Genomic DNA, 25,416 nt, shown 5'->3' with positions numbered 1-25,416 from the left:
TTCTCCAACACTGCTCATTTGAGCCTTCTGATATTTTATGTAAACTACCCGAAAGCAAAGCCCTTAATATATGCTTTTATCTTTGTTTCTTTTGTGCAGATCCTCCAGGACCGCCTTCAAATGCACATGTCACCGATACCACCAAGAAATCAGCTTCTTTAGCATGGGGCAAGCCTCATTATGATGGTGGTCTTGAGATCACTGGCTACGTGGTAGAGCATCAAAAAGTAGGAGACGATGCCTGGATAAAAGATACAACGGGAACGGCCCTCAGAATCACTCAGTTTGTGGTTCCTGACCTTCAGACTAAGGAAAAATACAATTTTAGAATTAGCGCCGTCAACGATGCAGGTGTTGGGGAGCCAGCAGTGATTCCAAATGTTGAAATTGTTGAGAAGGAAACAGCTCCTGATTTTGAGCTAGATGCCGAGCTGCGAAGAACACTGGTGGTTAGGGCAGGGCTCAGTATTAGGATTTTCGTGCCAATTAAAGGTCGTCCTGCACCTGAAGTGACATGGACCAAAGATAATATCAACCTGAAGCACAGAGCCAACATCGAAAATACAGAGTCATTTACTCTTCTCATTATCCCAGAATGTAACAGATATGACACTGGTAAATTCGTGATGACCATCGAAAACCCAGCTGGGAAGAAAAGCGGCTTCGTTAACGTCAGAGTCCTAGACACCCCAGGCCCTGTCCTTAACCTAAGGCCAACAGACATCACAAAGGACAGTGTCACCCTACACTGGGACCTACCTCTGATAGATGGGGGCTCACGTATAACAAATTATATTGTGGAGAAACGTGAAGCCACCAGGAAATCATACTCCACAGTCACCACTAAGTGCCATAAATGTACATATAAAGTGACCGGCTTGACGGAAGGGTGTGAATACTTCTTCAGAGTGATGGCAGAAAATGAATATGGGATTGGCGAGCCAACAGAAACCACAGAGCCTGTAAGAGCCTCCGAAGCACCATTACCCCCAGATAGCCTGAACATTATGGACATTACCAAGAACACAGTCAGCCTGGCGTGGCCCAAACCAAGGCATGACGGTGGTAGCAAGATCACTGGTTATGTGATTGAAGCCCAGAGGAAAGGGTCTGACCAGTGGACCCACATCTCAACGGTGAAAGGGTTAGAATGTGTGGTGAGGAACCTAACAGAAGGAGAGGAATATACCTTCCAAGTGATGGCGGTAAACAGTGCAGGCAGAAGTGCCCCTAGAGAGAGCAGACCTGTCATTGTCAAAGAGCAGACAATGCTCCCAGAGCTGGATCTCCGTGGCATCTATCAGAAGCTAGTCATTGCCAGAGCTGGTGACAACATCAAAGTTGAAATTCCAGTACTTGGTCGACCCAAGCCCACAGTCACATGGAAAAAAGGAGACCAAATCCTTAAGCAGACACAGAGAGTTAATGTTGAAAATACAGCAACCTCAACCATCTTAAATATCAATGAGTGTGTTAGAAGTGACAGCGGAGCCTATCCATTAACAGCAAAGAACACTGTAGGAGAGGTTGGTGATGTCATAACCATTCAAGTCCATGATATCCCGGGACCACCTACAGGACCAATCAAATTCGATGAGGTTTCATCTGACTTTGTAACCTTCTCTTGGGAGCCTCCCGAGAATGATGGAGGTGTACCAATAAGCAACTATGTAGTAGAAATGAGACAGACAGACAGCACTACGTGGGTGGAGTTAGCAACAACCGTTATACGCACCACCTACAAAGCAACCCGTCTGACGACAGGAGTGGAGTATCAATTCCGTGTAAAGGCTCAAAACAGATACGGAGTTGGGCCTGGCATTACATCTGCATCTGTAGTTGCTAACTATCCATTTAAGGTGCCTGGGCCTCCTGGTACCCCTCAGGTTACTGCAGTCACCAAAGACTCCATGACAATTAGCTGGCACGAGCCACTTTCTGATGGTGGAAGCCCCATTTTAGGATATCACATTGAAAGGAAAGAACGGAATGGCATTCTCTGGCAGACCGTGAGCAAAGCATTAGTACCAGGCAACATTTTCAAATCAACTGGACTTACTGATGGCATTGCTTATGAATTCCGAGTAATTGCAGAAAACATGGCAGGCAAGAGCAAGCCTAGCAAACCATCTGAACCAACATTTGCTTTGGACCCCATTGACCCACCCGGGAAACCAGTACCTCTAAACATTACAAGACACACAGTGGCACTGAAGTGGGCTAAGCCTGAATACACTGGAGGCTTTAAAATTACTAGTTACGTGGTTGAGAAGAGGGACCTTCCTAATGGACGGTGGCTGAAGGCCAACTTCAGCAACATTTTGGAGAACGAATTTACAGTCAGTGGCCTAACCGAAGATGCTGCCTATGAGTTCCGTGTGATTGCCAAAAATGCCGCCGGTGCCATCAGTCCACCATCTGAGCCGTCAGATGCCATCACGTGCCGGGATGACCTTGAGGCACCAAGAATAATGGTGGATGTTAAATTTAAGGATACCATCACATTAAAAGCTGGAGAAGCATTCAAGCTGGAAGCTGATGTTTCAGGTCGCCCACCTCCGACGATGGAATGGGCTAAAGACGGAAAGGAGCTTGAAGGCACAGGGAAACTAGAAATAAAAATCGCAGACTTCTCCACTCATCTGATAAACAAGGATTCCTCAAGAACGGACAGTGGGGCTTACATCCTGACAGCAACCAATCCTGGTGGCTTTGCCAAACACATTTTCAATGTCAAAGTTCTCGATAGACCAGGCCCACCTGAGGGACCTTTGGCTGTGTCTGATGTGACATCAGAGAAGTGTGTGTTGTCGTGGTTGCCTCCGCTGGATGATGGAGGTGCCAAAATCGATCATTACATCGTACAGAAACGTGAAACCAGCAGGTTGGCGTGGACAAATGTTGCCACAGAAGTCCAAGTAACAAAACTGAAGGTCACTAAGCTCCTGAAAGGCAATGAATATATATTCCGTGTCATGGCTGTAAATAAATATGGGGTTGGAGAGCCACTTGAATCAGAGCCTGTGCTTGCAGTGGATCCATATGGACCACCTGATCCACCCAAGAACCCAGAAGTTACAACCATCACCAAAGACTCCATGGTTGTCTGCTGGGGGCATCCTGACTCTGATGGTGGAAGTGAGATTATCAACTACATTGTGGAGCGGCGTGATAAAGCTGGCCAACGCTGGGTAAAATGCAACAAAAAAGCCCTTACTGACTTAAGATTTAAAGTATCTGGGCTGACAGAAGGACATGAATATGAGTTCAGAATTATGGCAGAAAATGCAGCTGGAGTCAGTGCTCCAAGTGCTACCAGCCCATTTTATAAAGCTTGTGACAGCGTGTTTAAACCTGGCCCGCCGGGTAACCCGCGTGTCCTTGATACAAGCAGGTCATCCATTTCAATTGCATGGAATAAACCTATCTATGATGGAGGGTCAGAAATCACTGGGTATATGGTTGAGATTGCCCTGCCTGAAGAAGATGAATGGCAAGTTGTCACTCCACCAGCTGGGCTCAAGGCAACTTCCTATACCATCACCAACCTCATAGAGAATCAGGAATATAAAATCCGCATCTATGCCATGAATTCTGAGGGACTTGGGGAACCTGCCCTCGTTCCTGGAACTCCAAAGGCAGAGGAAAGAATGCTTCCTCCAGAGATAGAACTGGACGCTGACTTACGCAAAGTTGTTACTATAAGAGCCTGCTGCACCTTGAGACTCTTTGTCCCTATCAAAGGGAGACCAGCACCGGAAGTCAAGTGGGCCCGAGAGCATGGAGAATCTTTGGACAAGGCTAGCATTGAATCCACAAGTTCTTACACCCTGCTCGTTGTTGGAAATGTTAACAGATTCGATAGTGGCAAGTACATCCTAACTGTAGAAAACAGCTCAGGAAGCAAGTCTGCATTTGTCAATGTTAGAGTGTTAGATACACCAGGCCCTCCACAGAATCTAAAGATAAAGGAGGTCACAAAGACATCTGTCACATTGACGTGGGAGCCTCCTCTCCTTGACGGAGGCTCAAAAATAAAGAACTATATTGTTGAAAAGCGAGAATCCACAAGAAAGGCATATTCAACTGTGGCAACAAATTGCCACAAGACTTCCTGGAAGATAGACCAGCTTCAAGAAGGATGTAGCTACTATTTCCGGGTCCTCGCCGAAAATGAATATGGAATCGGACTGCCCGCTGAGACAGCAGAGTCTGTGAAGGCATCAGAACGACCTCTTCCTCCAGGAAAAATAACCTTGATGGATGTCACAAGAAACAGCGTGTCTCTCTCTTGGGAGAAGCCGGAACATGATGGAGGCAGCCGAATTCTAGGCTACATCGTAGAGATGCAGAGCAAAGGCAGTGATAAATGGGCCACATGTGCCACAGTGAAAGTCACAGAAGCCACCATCACCGGGCTGATCCAGGGTGAGGAATACTCTTTCCGTGTTTCAGCTCAGAATGAAAAGGGCATCAGTGACCCGAGACAACTGAGTGTGCCAGTAATTGCTAAAGACCTTGTGATACCACCAGCCTTCAAACTCCTCTTCAATACATTCACTGTACTGGCAGGGGAAGACCTGAAAATCGATGTACCATTCATCGGACGCCCTACACCAACTGTCACTTGGCATAAGGATGACGTACCGCTGAAGCAAACAACTAGAGTAAATGCAGAGAGCACAGAGAACAATTCTCTACTGACAATAAAGGAAGCCTGCCGTGAAGATGTCGGACATTACACAGTTAAACTGACTAACTCAGCAGGCGAAGCCACCGAAACCCTTAATGTTATTGTCCTTGACAAGCCAGGGCCTCCAACTGGACCAGTTAAAATGGATGAAGTGACAGCAGACAGTGTTACTCTTTCCTGGGAACCACCAAAGTATGATGGCGGAAGCTCCATCAATAATTACATTGTAGAGAAACGGGACACGTCCACAACTGCCTGGCAAATCGTGTCAGCTACAGTCGCAAGAACCACCATAAAGGCCAGCAGACTAAAGACTGGTTGTGAATACCAGTTCAGAATTGCAGCGGAAAACAGATATGGGAAGAGTACCTACCTCAATTCAGAGCCTGTTATTGCCCAGTACCCATTCAAAGTGCCAGGTCCCCCTGGCACGCCATTCGTCACTCTTGCCTCCAAAGACAGCATGGAGGTACAATGGCATGAGCCAGTCAGTGATGGTGGGAGCAGAGTCATTGGCTACCATCTAGAGCGCAAGGAAAGAAATAGCATCCTCTGGGTCAAGCTGAATAAAACACCTATTCCACAAACCAAGTTCAAGACGACTGGCCTTGAAGAAGGCATTGAATATGAATTCAGAGTGTCTGCAGAGAACATCGTTGGCATCGGTAAGCCAAGTAAGCCATCAGAATGTTATGCTGCTCACGATCCATGTGACCCACCAGGACGTCCAGAGGCAATCATCGTCACAAGGAACTCTGTGACTCTTCAGTGGAAGAAACCCACCTACGATGGTGGGAGCAAGATCACCGGTTATGTTGTTGAGAAGAAAGAATTACCTGACGGCCGCTGGATGAAAGCCAGTTTTACAAATATCATTGACACCCAGTTTGAGGTAACTGGCCTAATTGAAGATCATAGATATGAGTTCCGAGTTATAGCTCGAAATGCCGCAGGAGTGTTCAGCGAGCCCTCCGAAAGCACCGGGGCAATAACAGCCAGGGATGAGGTAGAGCCACCCAGAATAAGCATGGACCCCAAATACAAGGACACGGTTGTGGTTCAGGCTGGCGAGTCATTCAAGATCGATGCAGATATATACGGCAAACCAATACCAACCACTCAGTGGGTAAAGGGTGACCAGGAGCTTTCAAGCACAGCTCGGTTAGAAATTAAGACCACCGACTTCGCCACCAGTCTCAGTGTCAAAGACGCAGTACGTGTGGACAGTGGCAATTATATCCTGAAGGCCAAAAATGTTGCAGGGGAGAAATCGGTTACTGTCAATGTCAAAGTTCTTGATAGACCAGGGCCACCTGAGGGACCTGTTGCTATATCAGGAGTTACAGCAGAAAAATGTATGCTAGCCTGGAAACCCCCGCTTCAGGATGGTGGCAGCGATATCATAAATTACATTGTGGAGAGGCGAGAGACCAGCCGCCTCGTCTGGACTCTGGTGGATGCCAATGTGCAAACTCTCAGCTGTAAAGTTACGAAGCTTCTCGAAGGCAACGAATATATTTTCCGGATAATGGCTGTGAACAAATACGGTGTTGGGGAGCCTCTTGAATCTGAGCCATTGATTGCCAAGAATCCATTTGTAGTCCCAGATGCACCCAAGGCTCCAGAAGTTACAGCTGTGACCAAAGACTCAATGATTGTTGTATGGGAAAGACCAGCATCTGATGGTGGCAGTGAGATTCTAGGATATGTTCTAGAAAAACGGGACAAAGAAGGCATAAGGTGGACAAGATGCCACAAGCGTCTAATTGGAGAGCTGCGTCTGAGAGTGACTGGACTCTTAGAAAATCACAATTATGAATTCAGAGTCTCTGCTGAAAATGCTGCTGGACTTAGTGAACCAAGCCCCCCTTCTGCTTACCAAAAGGCTTGTGACCCCATTTATAAACCAGGCCCTCCAAACAACCCCAAAGTCATGGATGTTACCAGATCTTCGGTTTTCCTTTCTTGGACCAAACCCATTTATGATGGTGGCTGTGAAATCCAAGGATACATCGTGGAAAAATGTGACGTGAGTGTTGGTGAATGGACAATGTGTACGCCACCAACTGGGATCAACAAGACAAATCTAGAAGTCGAGAAGTTGTTGGAAAAGCATGAATACAACTTCCGGATCTGTGCCATTAATAAGGCTGGAGTCGGGGAGCATGCTGATGTCCCTGGGCCTGTAATGGTTGAAGAAAAACTTGAAGCGCCAGATATAGATCTTGACCTTGAACTAAGGAAAGTTATTAATATAAGGGCAGGTGGCTCCTTAAGGTTGTTTGTTCCTATAAAAGGCCGGCCTACACCAGAAGTCAAGTGGGGGAAGGTAGATGGTGAAATCCGGGACGCAGCTATAATCGATGTCACTAGCAGCTTCACCTCTCTTGTTCTTGACAATGTCAATCGATATGATAGTGGAAAATACACTCTCACATTAGAAAACAGCAGTGGAACAAAATCTGCCTTTGTGACTGTGAGAGTCCTGGACACACCAAGCCCACCCGTTAACCTAAAAGTCACAGAAATCACCAAGGACTCGGTATCAATTACATGGGAACCTCCTTTGTTGGATGGAGGATCAAAAATTAAAAATTACATTGTTGAGAAACGAGAAGCCACAAGAAAATCATATGCTGCCGTTGTAACGAACTGCCATAAGAATTCTTGGAAAATTGATCAGCTCCAAGAAGGGTGCAGTTACTACTTCAGAGTTACTGCTGAGAACGAATATGGTATTGGCCTGCCTGCCCGCACTGCAGATCCGATCAAGGTTGCAGAAGTCCCACAACCTCCAGGAAAAATAACCGTGGACGATGTCACCAGAAACAGTGTCTCTCTGAGTTGGACAAAGCCTGAACACGATGGCGGCAGTAAAATCATTCAGTATATTGTAGAAATGCAAGCTAAAAACACCGATAAGTGGTCAGAGTGTGCTAGGGTGAAGTCCCTTGAAGCAGTTATTACCAGCCTAACTCAGGGAGAGGAGTACCTTTTTAGAGTCATTGCTGTAAATGAGAAAGGAAGAAGTGACCCCAGATCCCTTGCGGTTCCAATCACTGCCAAAGATCTGGTCATCGAGCCGGACGTAAGACCAGCATTCAGCAGTTACAGTGTACAGGTTGGCCAAGATTTGAAAATAGAAGTGCCAATTTCTGGACGTCCTAAACCAAGCATTTCTTGGACTAAGGATGGGGCGCCACTGAAGCAGACCACCAGAATCAATGTTATCGATTCCCTTGACCTCACCACACTCAGTATTAAAGAAACTCATAAGGACGATGGTGGACACTATGGAATCACAGTTGCCAATGTTGTGGGTCAGAAAACAGCGGCTATTGAAATCATAACTCTAGATAAACCCGATCCTCCAAAAGGGCCTGTTAAATTTGATGAGGTCAGTGCTGAGAGTATCACATTATCCTGGAACCCACCCTTATACACAGGGGGCTGCCAGATTACCAACTACATTGTTCAGAAGAGAGATACGACCACCACAGTATGGGATGTCGTCTCTGCTACTGTTGCCAGAACTACACTCAAAGTAACCAAACTGAAAACGGGTACAGAATACCAATTCAGAATATTTGCTGAAAACCGGTATGGACAAAGCTTTGCTCTGGAGTCTGAACCAATTGTAGCCCAATATCCCTACAAAGAGCCAGGCCCTCCAGGAACACCATTTGTCACAGCCGTCTCCAAAGATTCTATGGTTGTACAGTGGCATGAACCGATCAATAACGGGGGAAGCCCAGTCATAGGTTACCACCTTGAGAGAAAGGAAAGGAATAGTATTTTGTGGACAAAAGTCAACAAAACCATTATTCACGACACCCAGTTTAAAGCACTGAACCTTGAAGAAGGCATTGAGTATGAATTTAGAGTTTATGCTGAAAATATTGTTGGGGTAGGCAAGGCGAGCAAGAATTCCGAATGCTACGTAGCCAGAGACCCCTGTGACCCACCAGGAACCCCAGAAGCAATCATAGTTAAGAGAAACGAAATCACTTTACAGTGGACCAAACCTGTGTACGATGGTGGCAGTATGATTACAGGTTACATCGTAGAGAAACGCGATTTACCAGAGGGCCGCTGGATGAAAGCCAGTTTCACAAATGTCATCGAAACTCAGTTCACTGTGTCGGGTCTTACTGAAGATCAAAGATATGAATTCAGAGTAATTGCAAAGAATGCAGCGGGTGCAATAAGCAAACCCTCTGACAGTACTGGACCAATAACTGCGAAGGATGAGGTTGAACTCCCACGAATTTCAATGGATCCAAAGTTCAGAGACACAATAGTGGTAAATGCTGGAGAAACATTCAGGCTTGAGGCTGATGTCCATGGGAAGCCCCTACCCACCATTGAGTGGTTAAGGGGAGACAAGGAAATTGAAGAATCTGCCAGATGTGAAATAAAGAACACGGATTTCAAAGCTCTACTTATCGTAAAGGATGCCATTCGAATTGACGGTGGACAGTATATTTTGAGAGCCTCGAATGTTGCCGGTTCTAAGTCATTCCCAGTAAATGTGAAAGTGCTCGACAGACCAGGACCACCAGAAGGGCCAGTTCAGGTTACTGGAGTCACATCTGAAAAATGCACTTTGGCATGGTCCCCACCACTTCAAGATGGTGGCAGTGACATTTCTCACTATGTGGTGGAAAAGCGAGAGACCAGTCGTCTTGCCTGGACTGTGGTAGCTTCAGAAGTTGTGACTAATTCACTGAAAGTTACCAAGCTCTTAGAAGGGAATGAATATATTTTCCGAATAATGGCTGTCAACAAGTATGGTGTCGGAGAACCTTTGGAATCTGCACCAGTCCTCATGAAAAATCCATTTGTGCTCCCTGGACCACCAAAGAGCTTGGAAGTCACGAACATTGCCAAAGACTCCATGACGGTCTGCTGGAATCGGCCGGACAGTGATGGAGGAAGTGAGATCATCGGTTACATCGTGGAGAAGAGAGACAGAAGTGGCATTCGCTGGATAAAGTGTAACAAACGCCGCATTACAGATTTGCGACTCAGGGTAACAGGATTAACAGAAGACCATGAATATGAATTCCGAGTCTCTGCAGAAAATGCCGCTGGAGTTGGAGAACCAAGTCCAGCTACCGTTTACTATAAGGCATGTGATCCTGTGTTCAAACCTGGCCCACCCACCAATGTACACATTGTAGACACCACTAAAAATTCAATTACACTTGCCTGGGGCAAACCTATTTACGATGGTGGCAGTGATATCCTGGGCTATGTCGTAGAAATCTGTAAAGCAGATGAAGAAGAATGGCAAATAGTTACTCCACAGACTGGCCTGAGAGTCACTCGATTTGAAATTTCCAAACTCATCGAACACCAAGAATATAAAATACGAGTTTGTGCCCTCAACAAAGTTGGTTTAGGTGAGGCCGCATCAGTTCCTGGTACTGTGAAACCAGAAGATAAACTTGAGGCACCTGAACTTGACCTTGACTCTGAGTTAAGAAAAGGGATTGTTGTCAGAGCTGGTGGATCTGCCAGAATCCATATTCCATTCAAAGGCCGTCCAACACCTGAGATTACTTGGTCAAAAGAGGAAGGTGAATTCACAGATAAGGTCCAAATTGAGAAAGGAATTAACTTCACCCAACTCTCAATAGACAACTGTGACAGAAACGATGCTGGGAAATACATCCTCAAACTGGAAAACAGCAGCGGATCAAAGTCAGCTTTTGTAACTGTGAAAGTACTCGACACCCCGGGACCCCCACAGAATTTGGCTGTCAAGGAAGTAAGAAAAGACTCTGTCCTTCTAGTATGGGAACCACCCATCATTGATGGCGGGGCAAAGGTCAAGAACTATGTCATCGACAAGCGTGAATCCACCCGAAAAGCATATGCTAACGTGAGTAGTAAATGCAGTAAAACAAGCTTTAAAGTCGAGAATCTGACCGAAGGAGCCATCTACTACTTCAGAGTCATGGCTGAGAATGAATTTGGAGTTGGTGTTCCCGCCGAGACCTCTGATGCTGTGAAAGCCTCTGAACCGCCTTCCCCACCAGGAAAGGTAACACTCACGGATGTGTCCCAAACCAGCGCATCCCTTATGTGGGAGAAACCTGAACATGACGGAGGGAGCAGAATCCTGGGTTATGTTGTTGAAATGCAGCCCAAAGGAACAGAAAAATGGAGTGTTGTGGCTGAATCCAAAGTCTGCAGTGCGGTTGTGAGTGGCCTGAGCTCTGGACAAGAATATCAGTTCCGTGTCAAAGCTTACAACGAGAAAGGAAAAAGTGACCCAAGAGTGCTTGGTGTTCCTGTCATAGCCAAGGACTTGACTATCCAACCTAGTTTTAAGCTGCCATTCAATACATACAGTGTCCAAGCAGGAGAGGATCTGAAAATAGAAATTCCAGTCATAGGCCGACCAAGACCTAAAATTTCTTGGGTCAAAGACGGTGAGCCTCTTAGACAGACCACAAGAGTAAATGTTGAGGAAACAGCTACTTCGACTATTTTACACATTAAAGAAAGCAGCAAAGACGACTTCGGGAAGTACAGTGTCACAGCAACAAACAACGCAGGCACCGCCACAGAAAATCTCAGCGTTATTGTTTTGGAAAAGCCTGGTCCTCCCGTTGGACCAGTGAAGTTCGATGAAGTGAGTGCAGACTTCGTGGTCATATCTTGGGAGCCTCCCGCCTATACTGGTGGATGCCAGATAAGCAACTACATTGTAGAGAAGCGAGATACCACCACTACCAACTGGCAGATGGTGTCAGCAACGGTTGCCAGGACAACCATTAAAGTAAGCAAACTGAAAACAGGCACCGAATACCAGTTTAGGATTTTTGCTGAGAACAGGTATGGGAAAAGTACTCCCCTGGATTCTAAGCCCGTTGTTGTACAATATCCATTTAAAGAGCCCGGGCCACCTGGCACCCCTTTTGTGACATCTGTCTCGAAAGATCAAATGCTCGTGCAGTGGCACGAGCCTGTCAATGATGGAGGCAGCAAAGTTATTGGCTACCATCTTGAACAGAAGGAAAAGAACAGCATTCTGTGGGTCAAGCTGAACAAGATCCCCATCCAAGACACCAAATTCAAAACAACGGGGCTTGACGAAGGACTTGAGTATGAGTTCAGGGTTTCTGCCGAGAACATTGTGGGCATCGGCAAGCCTAGCAAAGTGTCAGAGTGCTATGTTGCCCGTGATCCATGTGATCCGCCAGGCCGTCCTGAAGCCATCATCATTACGAGAAACAGCGTCACGTTGAAATGGAAGAAACCTACTTATGATGGTGGCAGCAAGATCACCGGCTACATCGTAGAAAAGAAAGATCTACCTGATGGCCGCTGGATGAAAGCCAGCTTCACCAATGTTGTGGAAACGGAGTTTACAGTGACTGGGCTTGTAGAAGACCAAAGGTATGAGTTTAGGGTAATTGCGAGAAATGCGGCCGACAACTTCAGCGAGCCATCTGAGAGCAGCGGCGCCATCACCGCAAGGGATGAAATTGATGCACCCAATGCCTCGCTCGACCCAAAATACAGAGATGTCATCATTGTTCGTGCAGGAGAGACCTTTGTTCTTGAGGCTGATATCCGTGGCAAACCTATACCTGATATCGTGTGGTCAAAGGATGGGAACGAACTGGAAGAAACAGCAGCTCGGATGGAAATTAAATCTACCCTGCAGAAAACGACTCTCACTGTCAAGGACTGCATCCGCACTGATGGGGGGCAGTATACCTTGAAACTCAGCAACGTCGGGGGCACCAAGACTATACCTATTACTGTGAAGGTGCTGGATAGGCCAGGGCCTCCCGAAGGACCTCTGAAAGTTACTGGAGTCACGGCCGAAAAGTGTTACCTGGCATGGAACCCACCTTTGCAAGATGGTGGTGCTAGTATTTCACATTACATCATTGAAAAGAGAGAAACAAGCAGACTCTCCTGGACCCAGGTGTCAACTGAAGTACAGGCCCTCAACTACAAAGTCACTAAGTTACTTCCTGGGAACGAGTATATTTTCCGGGTTATGGCAGTGAATAAATATGGAGTTGGAGAGCCTCTGGAGTCTGAGCCTGTGATAGCCTGTAACCCTTACAAGCTTCCAGGCCCTCCTTCAACACCTGAGGCCTCAGCGATCACCAAAGACTCCATGGTACTGACATGGACGCGTCCAGTGGATGACGGAGGTGCTGAAATCGAGGGGTACATTCTTGAAAAGCGAGATAAGGAAGGCATTAGATGGACCAAGTGCAACAAGAAGACATTGACAGACCTTCGGTTCAGGGTGACTGGCCTCACAGAAGGCCATTCCTATGAATTCAGAGTTGCTGCTGAGAATGCAGCTGGTGTTGGGGAACCCAGCGAGCCGTCTGTTTTCTACCGTGCATGTGATGCCTTATATCCACCAGGTCCACCAAGTAACCCCAAAGTGACAGACACCTCCAGATCTTCTGTCTCCCTAGCATGGAATAAGCCAATTTACGACGGTGGCGCACCCGTTAGAGGCTATGTGATTGAACTCAAAGAAGCCGCGGCTGACGAATGGACTACCTGTACGCCACCATCGGGATTACAAGGGAAGCAGTTCACAGTGACCAAGCTTAAAGAGAACACAGAGTACAACTTCCGTATCTGTGCGTTCAATACCGAAGGCGTGGGTGAGCCTGCAACTATACCAGGCTCTGTTGTGGCTCAGGAGAGGATGGAAGCCCCAGAAATAGAACTCGATGCTGATCTCAGGAAGGTGGTCACTCTGAGGGCAAGTGCCACTTTGCGCCTGTTTGTCACTATCAAAGGTCGCCCAGAACCTGAAGTGAAGTGGGAAAAGGCTGAAGGCATTCTCACGGAGAGAGCCCAGATCGAGGTGACTAGTTCATATACAATGCTGGTGATTGACAATGTGACCAGGTTTGACAGTGGTAGGTACAACCTCACCCTAGAAAACAACAGTGGCTCCAAAACGGCTTTTGTCAATGTCAGAGTTCTTGACTCACCAAGTGCACCTGTGAATCTGACTGTAAGAGAAGTGAAGAAAGACTCGGTGACGCTGTCCTGGGAGCCACCGCTTATTGATGGCGGAGCAAAGGTTACAAATTATATCGTTGAAAAACGAGAAACTACAAGAAAAGCCTACGCGACCATTACAAACAACTGCACCAAGACTACTTTCAAAATTGAAAATCTACAAGAAGGGTGTTCTTACTACTTCCGAGTCCTGGCTTCCAATGAGTATGGGATTGGTTTGCCAGCCGAAACAACAGAGCCTGTCAAAGTGTCTGAACCACCACTGCCACCTGGAAGGGTAACCCTTGTAGATGTGACCCGGAATACAGCTACGATTAAGTGGGAGAAGCCGGAGAGCGATGGTGGCAGCAAGATCACTGGCTATGTTGTGGAGATGCAGACAAAGGGCAGTGAAAAGTGGAGCACATGCACACAAGTAAAGACCCTGGAGGCAACTATATCTGGCCTGACCGCAGGAGAAGAGTATGTCTTCAGGGTAGCTGCGGTTAATGAAAAAGGAAGAAGTGACCCAAGACAGCTTGGAGTGCCAGTCGTTGCAAAAGACATCGAAATAAAGCCTTCCGTTGAGCTTCCTTTCAATACTTTCAACGTTAAAGCTAACGACCAACTCAAGATTGACATACCATTTAAAGGAAGACCTCAAGCTACTGTGGCCTGGAAAAAAGATGGTCAGGTTCTTCGAGAGACAACCAGAGTCAACGTCTCTTCTTCTAAGATTGTAACAACGCTATCTATTAAAGAAGCTTCAAGGGAAGACGTTGGAACTTACGAACTGTGTGTTTCAAATACTGCTGGATCCATAACAGTTCCCATTACTGTCATTGTCCTTGACAGGCCAGGACCTCCGGGACCCATACGGATTGATGAAGTTAGTTGTGACAATGTGTCTATTTCTTGGACTCCCCCAGAATATGATGGTGGCTGCCAAATTAGCAACTACATTGTTGAAAAGAGAGAAACCACTTCCACAACATGGCAGGTAGTTTCACAGGCAGTGGCAAGAACGTCCATTAAAATTGTCCGTTTGACAACAGGAAGTGAGTATCAGTTCCGAGTCTGTGCAGAGAATCGGTACGGGAAGAGTTCCTACAGTGAATCCTCAGCCGTTGTTGCTGAGTATCCATTCAGCCCCCCTGGGCCTCCTGGTACTCCTAAAGTCGTGCATGCCACCAAATCTACCATGGTTGTAAGCTGGCAAGTGCCAGTTAATGACGGAGGGAGCCAAGTCATTGGCTATCACCTTGAATACAAAGAAAGAAGCAGCATTCTGTGGTCAAAAGCAAACAAAGTCCTCATTGCAGATACTCAGATGAAGGTGTCCGGTCTGGATGAGGGGCTGCTGTATGAGTATCGCGTGTATGCTGAGAATATCGCTGGAATTGGGAAATGCAGCAAAGCATGTGAACCGGTCCCTGCAAGAGATCCTTGCGATCCTCCTGGACAACCTGAAGTCACCAACATCACAAGGAAATCAGTGTCACTTAAGTGGTCCAAACCACGTTACGATGGGGGAGCTAAGATCACTGGATACATTGTGGAGCGCAGAGAGCTCCCTGACGGCAGGTGGCTTAAGTGCAATTTCACCAATGTCCAGGAAACATACTTTGAAGTAACCGAGCTAACTGAAGACCAGCGTTATGAATTTAGAGTTTTTGCAAGAAACGCTGCTGACTCAGTCAGTGAGCCGTCTGAATCCACTGGACCTATTACGGTGAAAGACGATGTTGAGGCGCCAAGAATTATGATGGATGTCAAATTCCGAGACGTCATCGTCGTCAAAGCTGGAGAAGTCCTTAAGATAAATGCGGACATTGCAGGGCGACCTCTGCCAGTAATTTCCTGGGCCAAAGATGGAGTTGAAATTGAGGAAAGGGCGAAAACAGAAATTGTCTCGACAGACTCTAACACCACATTAACAGTTAAAGACTGTGTAAGGCGAGACACCGGGCAGTATGTCCTTACCCTGAAGAATGTTGCAGGGACTCGGACTATGGCAGTTAACTGTAAAGTACTTGATAAGCCTGGCCCACCAGCAGGACCACTTGAAATAAATGGCCTCACTGCCGAAAAGTGCTCCCTTTCCTGGGGACGTCCCCAGGAAGATGGCGGTGCAGATATAGATTATTATATCGTAGAAAAGCGTGAAACAAGCCGCCTCGCATGGACCATATGCGAAGCAGAGTTAAGGACAACATCTTGTAAGGTGACCAAGCTACTCAAAGGCAATGAATACATCTTTAGAGTAACTGGTGTTAATAAATACGGTGTTGGTGAGCCCTTGGAGAGCGTGGCCGTGAAGGCACTAGATCCATTCACCACTCCTAGTCCACCCACGTCATTGGAAATTACATCTGTGACCAAAGATTCCATGACACTTTGCTGGTCAAGACCTGAGACCGATGGAGGCAGTGACATCTCTGGATACATCATTGAAAGGCGTGAGAAAAACAGCCTACGGTGGATGCGTGTGAACAAAAAACCAGTTTATGATCTGAGAGTGAAGTCTACAGGACTCCGAGAGGGATGTGAATACGAGTATCGGGTTTTTGCTGAAAATGCTGCTGGCCTAAGTCTTCCAAGTGATACTTCTCCCTTAGTTCGAGCGGAAGACCCAGTGTTCTTGCCATCTCCTCCATCCAAACCCAAGATAGTGGACTCGGGCAAGACAACAATCACCATCGGCTGGGTTAAACCTTTGTTTGACGGTGGGGCTCCAATAACAGGATATACTGTAGAATACAAAAAGTCTGAGGAAACTGACTGGAAGGTTGCCATTCAGAGCTTCAGAGGCACGGAATACACAATGAGTGGGCTAACCACAGGAGCCGAGTATGTTTTCAGAGTGAGGTCACTCAATAAGGTTGGTGCCAGTGACCCCAGTGATATCACCGACCCCCAGGTAGCAAAAGAAAGAGAAGAAGAACCTGCATTTGATGTTGACAGTGAGATGAGGAAGACCTTGACTGTCAAGGCTGGATCCTCGTTTACCATGACAGTTCCTTTCAGAGGAAGACCAATCCCCAACGTCTCCTGGAGTAAGCCCGACACTGACCTCCGCACAAGAGCGTACATCGACTCCACAGACTCTCGGACATCACTTACTATTGAGAATGCCAACAGAAACGATTCTGGAAAATACACACTGACGATTCAGAATGTGCTGAGCGCTGCTTCCATGACCTTCGTCGTCAAAGTCTTAGATTCCCCCGGGCCTCCAGCCAATATTACCGTACGGGAAGTGACCAAGGAGACCGCTGTGCTGTCCTGGGATGTTCCTGAAAATGATGGCGGAGCACCAGTGAAAAATTACCACATAGAAAAACGTGAGGCCAGCAAGAAGGCGTGGGTGTCTGTCACAAACAACTGTAGCCGCCTCTCTTACAAAGTGACCAACTTACAAGAAGGAGCTGTCTACTACTTCCGCGTCTCTGGGGAAAATGAGTTTGGTGTTGGTGTGCCAGCTGAGACAAAGGAAGGAGTCAAAATAACAGGTATGAGAACGAAACAGATCCGTAGTTTGCTAGAATAACGAGAATCGCTCCAATTGGTCATATTTCACCTGAAAAGACTTTCAGTTCATGCCCCCAAAATATTTATGCCATCGCACAAAATGACTCTCTAATCATTGACATAGCTAGAAAGTCAACATAAGGCTTGTTAGATTTAAGGAGAATTCTAACTAACCACACATACATTTAGTGTAGGTGCAAAAACTATATGAAACATGTGCTAAGATTGTTTCTATTGTCCTTCCATTGTATGCCCACAATGAATTTTGGGCAAATTTTATCATTTTATCTTGATATTTGAAACGTAATTAAATTTAAATTATGTTTAGCATATGATGGCATAGCTCAGTGGAGCTTTGGCTGGCTAAACAGTCAAAGTTACCCCATGAATAGACTCAAGTCAAAGGACACGCATCACTTTGATTTGCCAAGTTCTCCTCTGACACTGTATGAAGGATGCTTGTGGGGGAAATGCTGTAAACATATGTTACCGTTCTTTCAATGCTTCATTTTTATTGTTTAGAAAAACCAAGCCCACCAGAAAAGCTTGGAGTCACAAGTGTATCCAAAGACAGTGTCTCGCTGAGCTGGCTGAAGCCAGAGCATGATGGTGGGAGCAGAATCCTACACTACGTTGTTGAAGCACTAGAAAAAGGACAGAAAAACTGGGTTAAGTGCGCCGTGGTGAAGACAACCCACCATGTTGTTTCCGGTCTGAGAGAGGGTCATGAGTACTTCTTCCGGGTCTTTGCAGAAAACCAAGCTGGTCTGAGTGACCCGAGGGAGCTCCTGCTTCCCGTCCTCATAAAGGACCACCTAGGTATGTCTAATTTTATGCAGAAACAAATCTTCTGCATTTAGGTAAGTTAATTCTTTTAGCCATTTTCTCACCTTTATTTTTCATACTTCTGGGTTTTCTTTTTCTTCTCAGAACCACCTGAAATTGACATGAAGAATTTCCCAAGTCACACTGTGTACGTAAGAGCTGGCTCCAACCTTAAAGTCGACATTCCGATTTCTGGAAAACCACTGCCCAAAGTGACCTTATCAAGAGATGGTGTGCCACTGAAGGCCACCATGAGATTTAATACCGAGATTACCGCTGAGAACCTGACCATCAATCTTAAAGAAAGCGTCACCGCTGACGCTGGAAAATATGAGATCACCGCTGCCAACTCCAGTGGAACAACCAAAACTTTCATTAACATCATCGTGCTGGACAGGCCTGGTCCCCCTACTGGCCCTGTAGCCATTAGTGATATAACTGAAGAAAGTGTGACCCTCAAGTGGGAGCCACCAAAGTATGATGGCGGAAGCCACGTCACCAATTATATTGTACTGAAGAGAGAAACAAGTACTGCTGTGTGGACTGAAGTATCGGCAACAGTAGCAAGAACCATGATCAAAGTCATGAAACTAACCACAGGAGAGGAATACCAATTCCGCATCAAGGCAGAAAACCGCTTTGGCATCAGCGATCACATAGACTCAGCTTGTGTGGTTGTCAAACTACCATACAGTAAGTTGACCTTAGACACCCCATATTGGTGTTTACTATAAAACTGTGCTAAGTGCTTGTCTTAACCTGTGGGGTTTTTTTCTCTCTTTCCTAGCAACACCTGGACCACCATCTACACCCTGGGTATCTAATGTTACGCGGGAAAGCATCACTGTGGGTTGGCATGAGCCAGTGTCCAATGGAGGCAGTGCAGTCATAGGCTACCACCTGGAAATGAAAGACAGAAATAGTATTTTGTGGCAAAAAGCCAACAAAATGATCATCCGTACAACTCACTTCAAAGTTACGACAATCAGCGCTGGACTAATTTATGAATTCAGGGTGTATGCAGAGAATGCTGCCGGTATTGGAAAACCCAGCCATTCCTCTGAACCAGTCTTGGCCATTGATGCCTGCGGTATGTAACTGTCATGTACAGAACAGTTCTTATAACTGAAAAAATGTAAAAGTTCGTTTCTTCCAAGCAAAATGAATTGGCCTGAGTGCCACTGACCTACTTTCTCATTATTGCAGAACCCCCAAGAAATGTCCGGATCACCGATATTTCAAAGAACTCTGTCAACCTTTCATGGCAACAACCAGCTTTTGATGGAGGAAGCAAGATAACAGGCTACATTGTTGAGAGGCGCGACCTTCCGGATGGGAGGTGGACTAAGGCCAGCTTCACCAATGTTATCGAGACTCAATTCACTGTCTCTGGACTGACGCAGAATTCCCAGTATGAATTCCGGGTCTTTGCTAGAAACGCTGTTGGTTCTGTCAGCAACCCATCTGAGGTTGTAGGCCCCATCACATGCATTGACTCTTACGGTAAGCAGGTTTCACTCAATGTTTTCTTTAATGGCTTTCACTGTGTGTTTTAATTAAATTTAATTAAAATTTAATTAAATTGTGGGAGTAACTATAAACTAGCTGGAATATTTAGGAACCTATCATTGATCGGGCAAGTTCCATGAATGCCCTTGAATTCCATGAATTCTCTTGCTTTCAACAACACAGATCAATCCACTTTACAAAAGTGATGGTCTCATCCCTGATCCTGTTCTCATCACTAAAACCAAATACCTATAAGAAGTTAAAGTATATTTAGAAAGAACTCACTTCCTCATGCACTTATGGTAGTGTTCCTGAGGCTGACGGTCTATTCAGTCTGTCTTCCCCATCGGAGATATAAAAGTGACTTATAAAACTAAAAGTTTAAGTGAGTAGGCTTAGACCTGCAGAAAGTTCATACAACACACATGCACACGTGTGCCCACAAATGGTCAATTAACCTATTTCGAAGTTCAGCAACGTTTTTTCATTTTTTCACCCTTCTAAGATTTCAACTGCTTTGTCTGTTTTCTCGTAGGCGGGCCTGTGATTGACTTGCCTCTAGAATATACAGAAGTTGTCAAATACAGAGCAGGTACATCTGTGAAGCTCAGAGCTGGCATTTCTGGCAAACCCGAGCCTACGATTGAGTGGTACAAAGATGATAAAGAATTACAAACCAATGCCCTGGTGTGTGTGGAAAATAGCACTGACCTTGCATCTATACTCATCAAAGATGCTAACCGCCTTAATAGTGGAAGCTATGAGTTAAAACTAAGGAATGCCATGGGGTCTGCCTCAGCCACCATCAGAGTACAGATCCTTGGTAGGTGCTTCACATGCGCAATGTCTTATTTTGTTTACCTTTGTAATTGAAAGTCACTTGGCCTTTTAAAGGCCCTAACATTGTCTTCTTCTTTCATTGGTAGACAAACCAGGACCTCCAGGTGGACCAATTGAATTTAAGACTGTCACTGCAGAGAAGATAACTCTACTCTGGAGGCCTCCAGCTGACGACGGTGGGGCAAAGATCACCCACTACATCGTGGAGAAACGTGAGACAAGCCGAGTCGTGTGGTCTATGGTGGCTGAAAATCTGGAAGAGTGCATCATTACAACCACCAAAATTATCAAAGGGAATGAGTACATCTTCCGAGTCCGAGCTGTGAATAAATATGGAATTGGCGAGCCACTAGAATCTGAGCCTGTTGTAGCCAAGAATTCCTTCGGTGAGCTATAGCTTCGTTACAAAACTAAAAGATGTGAAAAACACACTCAGACATAAGCTATTCTGATAGCTTATAAGTGTTTTTCTTAAAATGATTTTCTTTTGCATCTCATCTTGTCTCATTACTATCCTTTCCACAAGACCAGAACTGTCATTACTAAACTAATATTTTAGCATTAAAAAATGCTTAAGTAGAACCTGTTGATTCTTCAAACTCATCTGTTCTTTCCTTCTTAAATAGTTACACCCGGGCCACCAAGCATCCCAGAGGTGACAAAGATTACCAAGAATTCAATGACTGTTGTCTGGAACAGGCCAACTGTAGATGGTGGCAGTGAAATAAATGGCTATTTCCTTGAAAAACGAGACAAGAAGAGTCTAGCATGGCTTAAAGTATTAAAGGAGACTATTCGTGACACCAGGCAAAAAGTGACAGGACTCACGGAAAATAGTGACTATCAATATCGAGTCTGTGCTGTAAATGCTGCTGGAATGGGTCCGTTCTCAGAACCGTCTGACTTCTATAAGGCTGCTGATCCAATAGGTAAGCACTCGTATCATGGCATCTTCACTTGTCCCTTTGTGTGACTGAATCACTGATTATTACGTAATGGCTGGATTGTAAATTGCTGTTCCAGATCCTCCAGGACCACCTGCCAAGATAAGGATTGCAGACTCCACTAAATCATCCATCACTCTTGGCTGGAGTAAACCTGTCTATGATGGCGGCAGTGATGTTACCGGATATGTTGTTGAGATGAGACAAGGAGAGGAAGAAGAATGGACTATCGTCTCTACCAAGGGAGAGGCCAGAACTACGGAATATGTGGTATCTAACCTGAAACCTGGAGTCAATTACTATTTCCAAGTGTCAGCTGTAAACTGTGCCGGTCAAGGAGAACCTATAACAATGACTGAACCTGTACAAGCTAAAGACATCCTTGGTATGTACAACCAGTGTGACGATGCTTGATGCCTTCCTAAGAGTTCCAGGCAGGCACTCGCTTTCTTTTAAAACTCACTGTAAATGTCCATTTTGTGTCTACAGAGGAACCAGAAATTGACCTGGATGTGGCTCTCAGAACATCTGTGATAGCTAAAGCCGGTGAGGACGTTCAACTACTGATCCCCTTCAAAGGCAGACCTCCCCCTACAGTCACCTGGAGGAAAGATGAGAAGAATCTCGGCAGTGATGCCAGATACAGCATCCAAAACACTGATTCATCCTCTCTGCTGGTTATCCCTCAAGTTACCCGCAATGACACAGGAAAATACATTCTGACAATAGAAAATGGAGTCGGCCAACCAAAGTCTTCCACCGTGAGTGTTAAAGTGCTCGACACACCGGCGGCTTGCCAGAAGTTACAGGTGAAGCACGTTTCCCTAGGCACAGTCACGTTGCTATGGGATCCTCCTCTCATTGACGGGGGGTCTCCCATCATTAACTATGTCATCGAAAAGAGAGATGCCACAAAGAGAACCTGGTCTATTGTGTCACACAAGTGTTCTGGCACATCCTTTAAAGTAATGGATTTGTCAGAGAAGACACCCTTCTTCTTCAGGGTTCTGGCAGAAAATGAAATTGGAATTGGCGAGCCTTGTGAGACTACAGAGCCTGTGAAGGCTGCTGAGGTGCCAGCACCTATCCGTGATCTCTCAATGAAGGATTCCACAAAGACATCTGTTGTCCTGAGCTGGACCAAACCTGACTTTGATGGTGGGAGCATCATCACAGACTACCTCGTGGAACGGAAAGGGAAAGGTGAACAAGCGTGGTCCCACGCCGGCATCAGTAAGACCTGTGAAATTGAGATTGGACAACTTAAAGAGCAATCGGTCTTAGAATTCCGAGTGTCTGCTAGAAATGAGAAAGGACAGAGCGACCCTGTCACCATTGGGCCACTTACAGTGAAAGAGCTTGTAATCACACCTGAAGTGGACTTGTCAGAAATCCCCGGGGCACAAATATCCGTGAGAATTGGGCATAACGTACACCTTGAATTACCTTATAAAGGGAAACCCAAGCCGTCCATCAGTTGGCTGAAAGATGGCTTGCCACTGAAAGAAAGTGAGTATGTTCGCTTCAGTAAAACAGAAAACAAAATCACCTTGAGTATTAAGAATGTGAAGAAGGAGAATGGAGGGAAATATACCGTTATCCTCGATAATGCGGTATGTAGAAACTCATTCCCCATTACAATCATCACCCTTGGCCCGCCATCAAAGCCCAAAGGACCCATTCGATTCGATGAGATCAAGGCTGACAGTGCCATCATGTCGTGGGACATACCTGAAGATGACGGAGGAGGAGAAATTACCTGTTACAGCATCGAGAAGCGGGAAGCCTCACAAACAAATTGGAAAATGGTGTGTTCAAGTGTTGCCAGAACAACTTTCAAAGTTTCCAATCTGGTCAAAGATTCCGAATACCAGTTTAGAGTTAGAGCAGAAAATAGATATGGCGTCAGTGAGCCACTTGTCTCAAACGTTATCGTGGCAAAACACCAATTCAGGATTCCCGGTCCTCCAGGAAAGCCGGTCATATACAATGTGACTTCAGATGGCATGTCACTAACTTGGGATGCACCAGTTTATGATGGGGGTTCAGAAGTTACTGGATTCCATGTTGAAAAGAAAGAAAGAAACAGCATTCTCTGGCAAAGGGTTAACACATCACCAATATCTGGGAGAGAATACAGAGCTACCGGCTTAATAGAGGGGCTGGACTACCAATTCCGAGTATATGCTGAGAATTCTGCTGGCCTAAGCTCACCTAGTGACCCAAGCAAGTTCACATTAGCTGTTTCCCCAGTAGGTAAGTGACTGTTACCCAAATATGTTTAATTAAGCAACCAGATATACTAGCAATAAATACACCAAACACTGCTTCTCTTTTAGAAGTTACCCTCTTGGCTCTATCTTCCTGGCATTATGGAACCAGTCATGTAAAGCCAGAGGAATTGGTTTTGGAGGGGTTGGGGGTGATTTTGATTTGGGTTTTGGAATTGTCTGGGTATCCTTGGCTGTCCTGGAACTTACTCTGTAGAATGGGCTGGCCTTGAACTCAGAGATCTTCCTGCCTCTGCCTCCCAAGTGCTGGGATTAAAGGTGTGTGACACCCACACCCAGCCAGAGGAATGATTTTAACTCAATCCAATAAAGTAATTTAGAATTCTTCAATTCTCCAAAAGACTTTGAAGCAGAAAGTTGAAATTAGTAATGCAAATGAGCCTGGTTTGTCCATGTTGCTTTACTTTACTGATAATCAAAAGATGGTTACAAATATAGCACTGGTTTTAACTTTCCTATAATTTTTCAGACCCACCGGGCACTCCTGACTACATTGATGTCACCCGTGAAACCATCACACTTAAATGGAACCCACCATTACGTGATGGGGGCAGTAAGATCGTGGCCTACAGCATTGAGAAACGGCAAGGAAGTGACCGCTGGGTGAGATGCAACTTCACTGACGTTAGTGAATGTCAGTACACAGTTTCAGGACTCAGTCCTGGGGATCGATATGAGTTCAGAATAATTGCAAGAAATGCTGTTGGCACTATAAGCCCTCCCTCACAGTCTTCTGGCCTCATTATGACAAGAGATGAAAACGGTAAGCATTCCCAACCACTTTCCATTGTGGTAAAGAGTGTTCAGAGTTTTAAAAATGCTTTTTAAATGACTCTGGTCTATAAAGGAGTACAGGGGTCTTTTTCTGTAGATGAGCTATGGCCGCCATGTGGATGATGAATTAGGTCCTTTTGTATGTCGATTCTTTTTGTCCTGTCTATTATTTTACCCCATCCCATGTAAAGATCAAGTATGGGAATGGCGTTTAGGTTTCTAGCCATTTCTACTAATATACTAGGAATAGCTGTCTATCTATATTAAATATACAACTAATATATATATATATATATATATATATAATATATATGAAGCGATGTAATCATTTTCTGCCTGTATGAAGCTAATGGTTTCTCCTGGGAACTTGTTTGGATATGCAACACTATTTAGACTTGCAAATGTTGCAGTTCTCTTTCTGCAAAGGATGATGCAAAGACATCACAAGTCAGGAGTAACAAGGGGAATAATTCAGTCATGGGTAAATGTTTAATCCCATTACCTACACACTCAGACACCAGCCCGACTTTCAAATGGCCTTTGGTAGACTGGAAATGGTCGCCTCCACAGACTTCATAATATGGTCCTGATGAAAACTATTTTTGCATCTATCTTCATTAAGCCAAATTAATGAATGTTTCTGTTCTTTTACAGTTCCACCAACAGTAGAGTTTGGCCCTGAGTACTTCGATGGTCTTGTTATTAAGTCTGGAGACAGTCTTAGGATCAAAGCTTTGGTCCAAGGACGACCAGTCCCACGAGTAACTTGGTTCAAAGATGGAGTTGAAATTGAGAGGAGAATGAACATGGAGATAACTGATGTTCTCGGCTCTACCAGCCTCTTTGTCAGAGATGCAACTCGAGATCACCGTGGTGTTTATACTGTGGAAGCCAAAAATGTATCTGGTTCCACAAAAGCAGAAATTACAGTGAAAGTACAAGGTATTTTAAAATAAATTCAGTTTGATTTATTAGACTTAGATTAGGGATGTGGCTAATAATACTTTAA

General features: G+C 45.5%; 1 protein-coding gene across 50 annotated transcripts in view; it reads left to right on the top strand.

Moving 5' to 3' along the window:
• The window catches only part of Ttn (titin), a 272,483-nt gene that overhangs the window by 223,551 nt on the left and 23,516 nt on the right, over positions 1-25,416 (top strand). For all 50 annotated transcript variants that reach the window (XM_039106393.2, XM_063284706.1, XM_039106391.2 and 47 more), the window contains 12 exons: positions 100-17,205; positions 17,747-18,043; positions 18,155-18,742; positions 18,837-19,139; positions 19,256-19,552; positions 20,094-20,381; positions 20,485-20,784; positions 21,025-21,327; positions 21,422-21,727; positions 21,832-23,598; positions 24,103-24,396; positions 25,062-25,349. In XM_039106393.2, coding sequence (XP_038962321.1) covers positions 100-17,205; positions 17,747-18,043; positions 18,155-18,742; positions 18,837-19,139; positions 19,256-19,552; positions 20,094-20,381; positions 20,485-20,784; positions 21,025-21,327; positions 21,422-21,727; positions 21,832-23,598; positions 24,103-24,396; positions 25,062-25,349 — 22,137 coding nt within the window. The remainder of the gene's footprint in view (positions 1-99; positions 17,206-17,746; positions 18,044-18,154; positions 18,743-18,836; positions 19,140-19,255; positions 19,553-20,093; positions 20,382-20,484; positions 20,785-21,024; positions 21,328-21,421; positions 21,728-21,831; positions 23,599-24,102; positions 24,397-25,061; positions 25,350-25,416) is intronic.

This window comes from Rattus norvegicus, chromosome 3, assembly GCF_036323735.1.
Source record: "Rattus norvegicus strain BN/NHsdMcwi chromosome 3, GRCr8, whole genome shotgun sequence".
NCBI lineage: Eukaryota > Metazoa > Chordata > Mammalia > Rodentia > Muridae > Rattus > Rattus norvegicus.
Note: the sequence above shows the minus strand (reverse complement) of the source record. Positions and strands in the feature narration are given on the sequence as shown.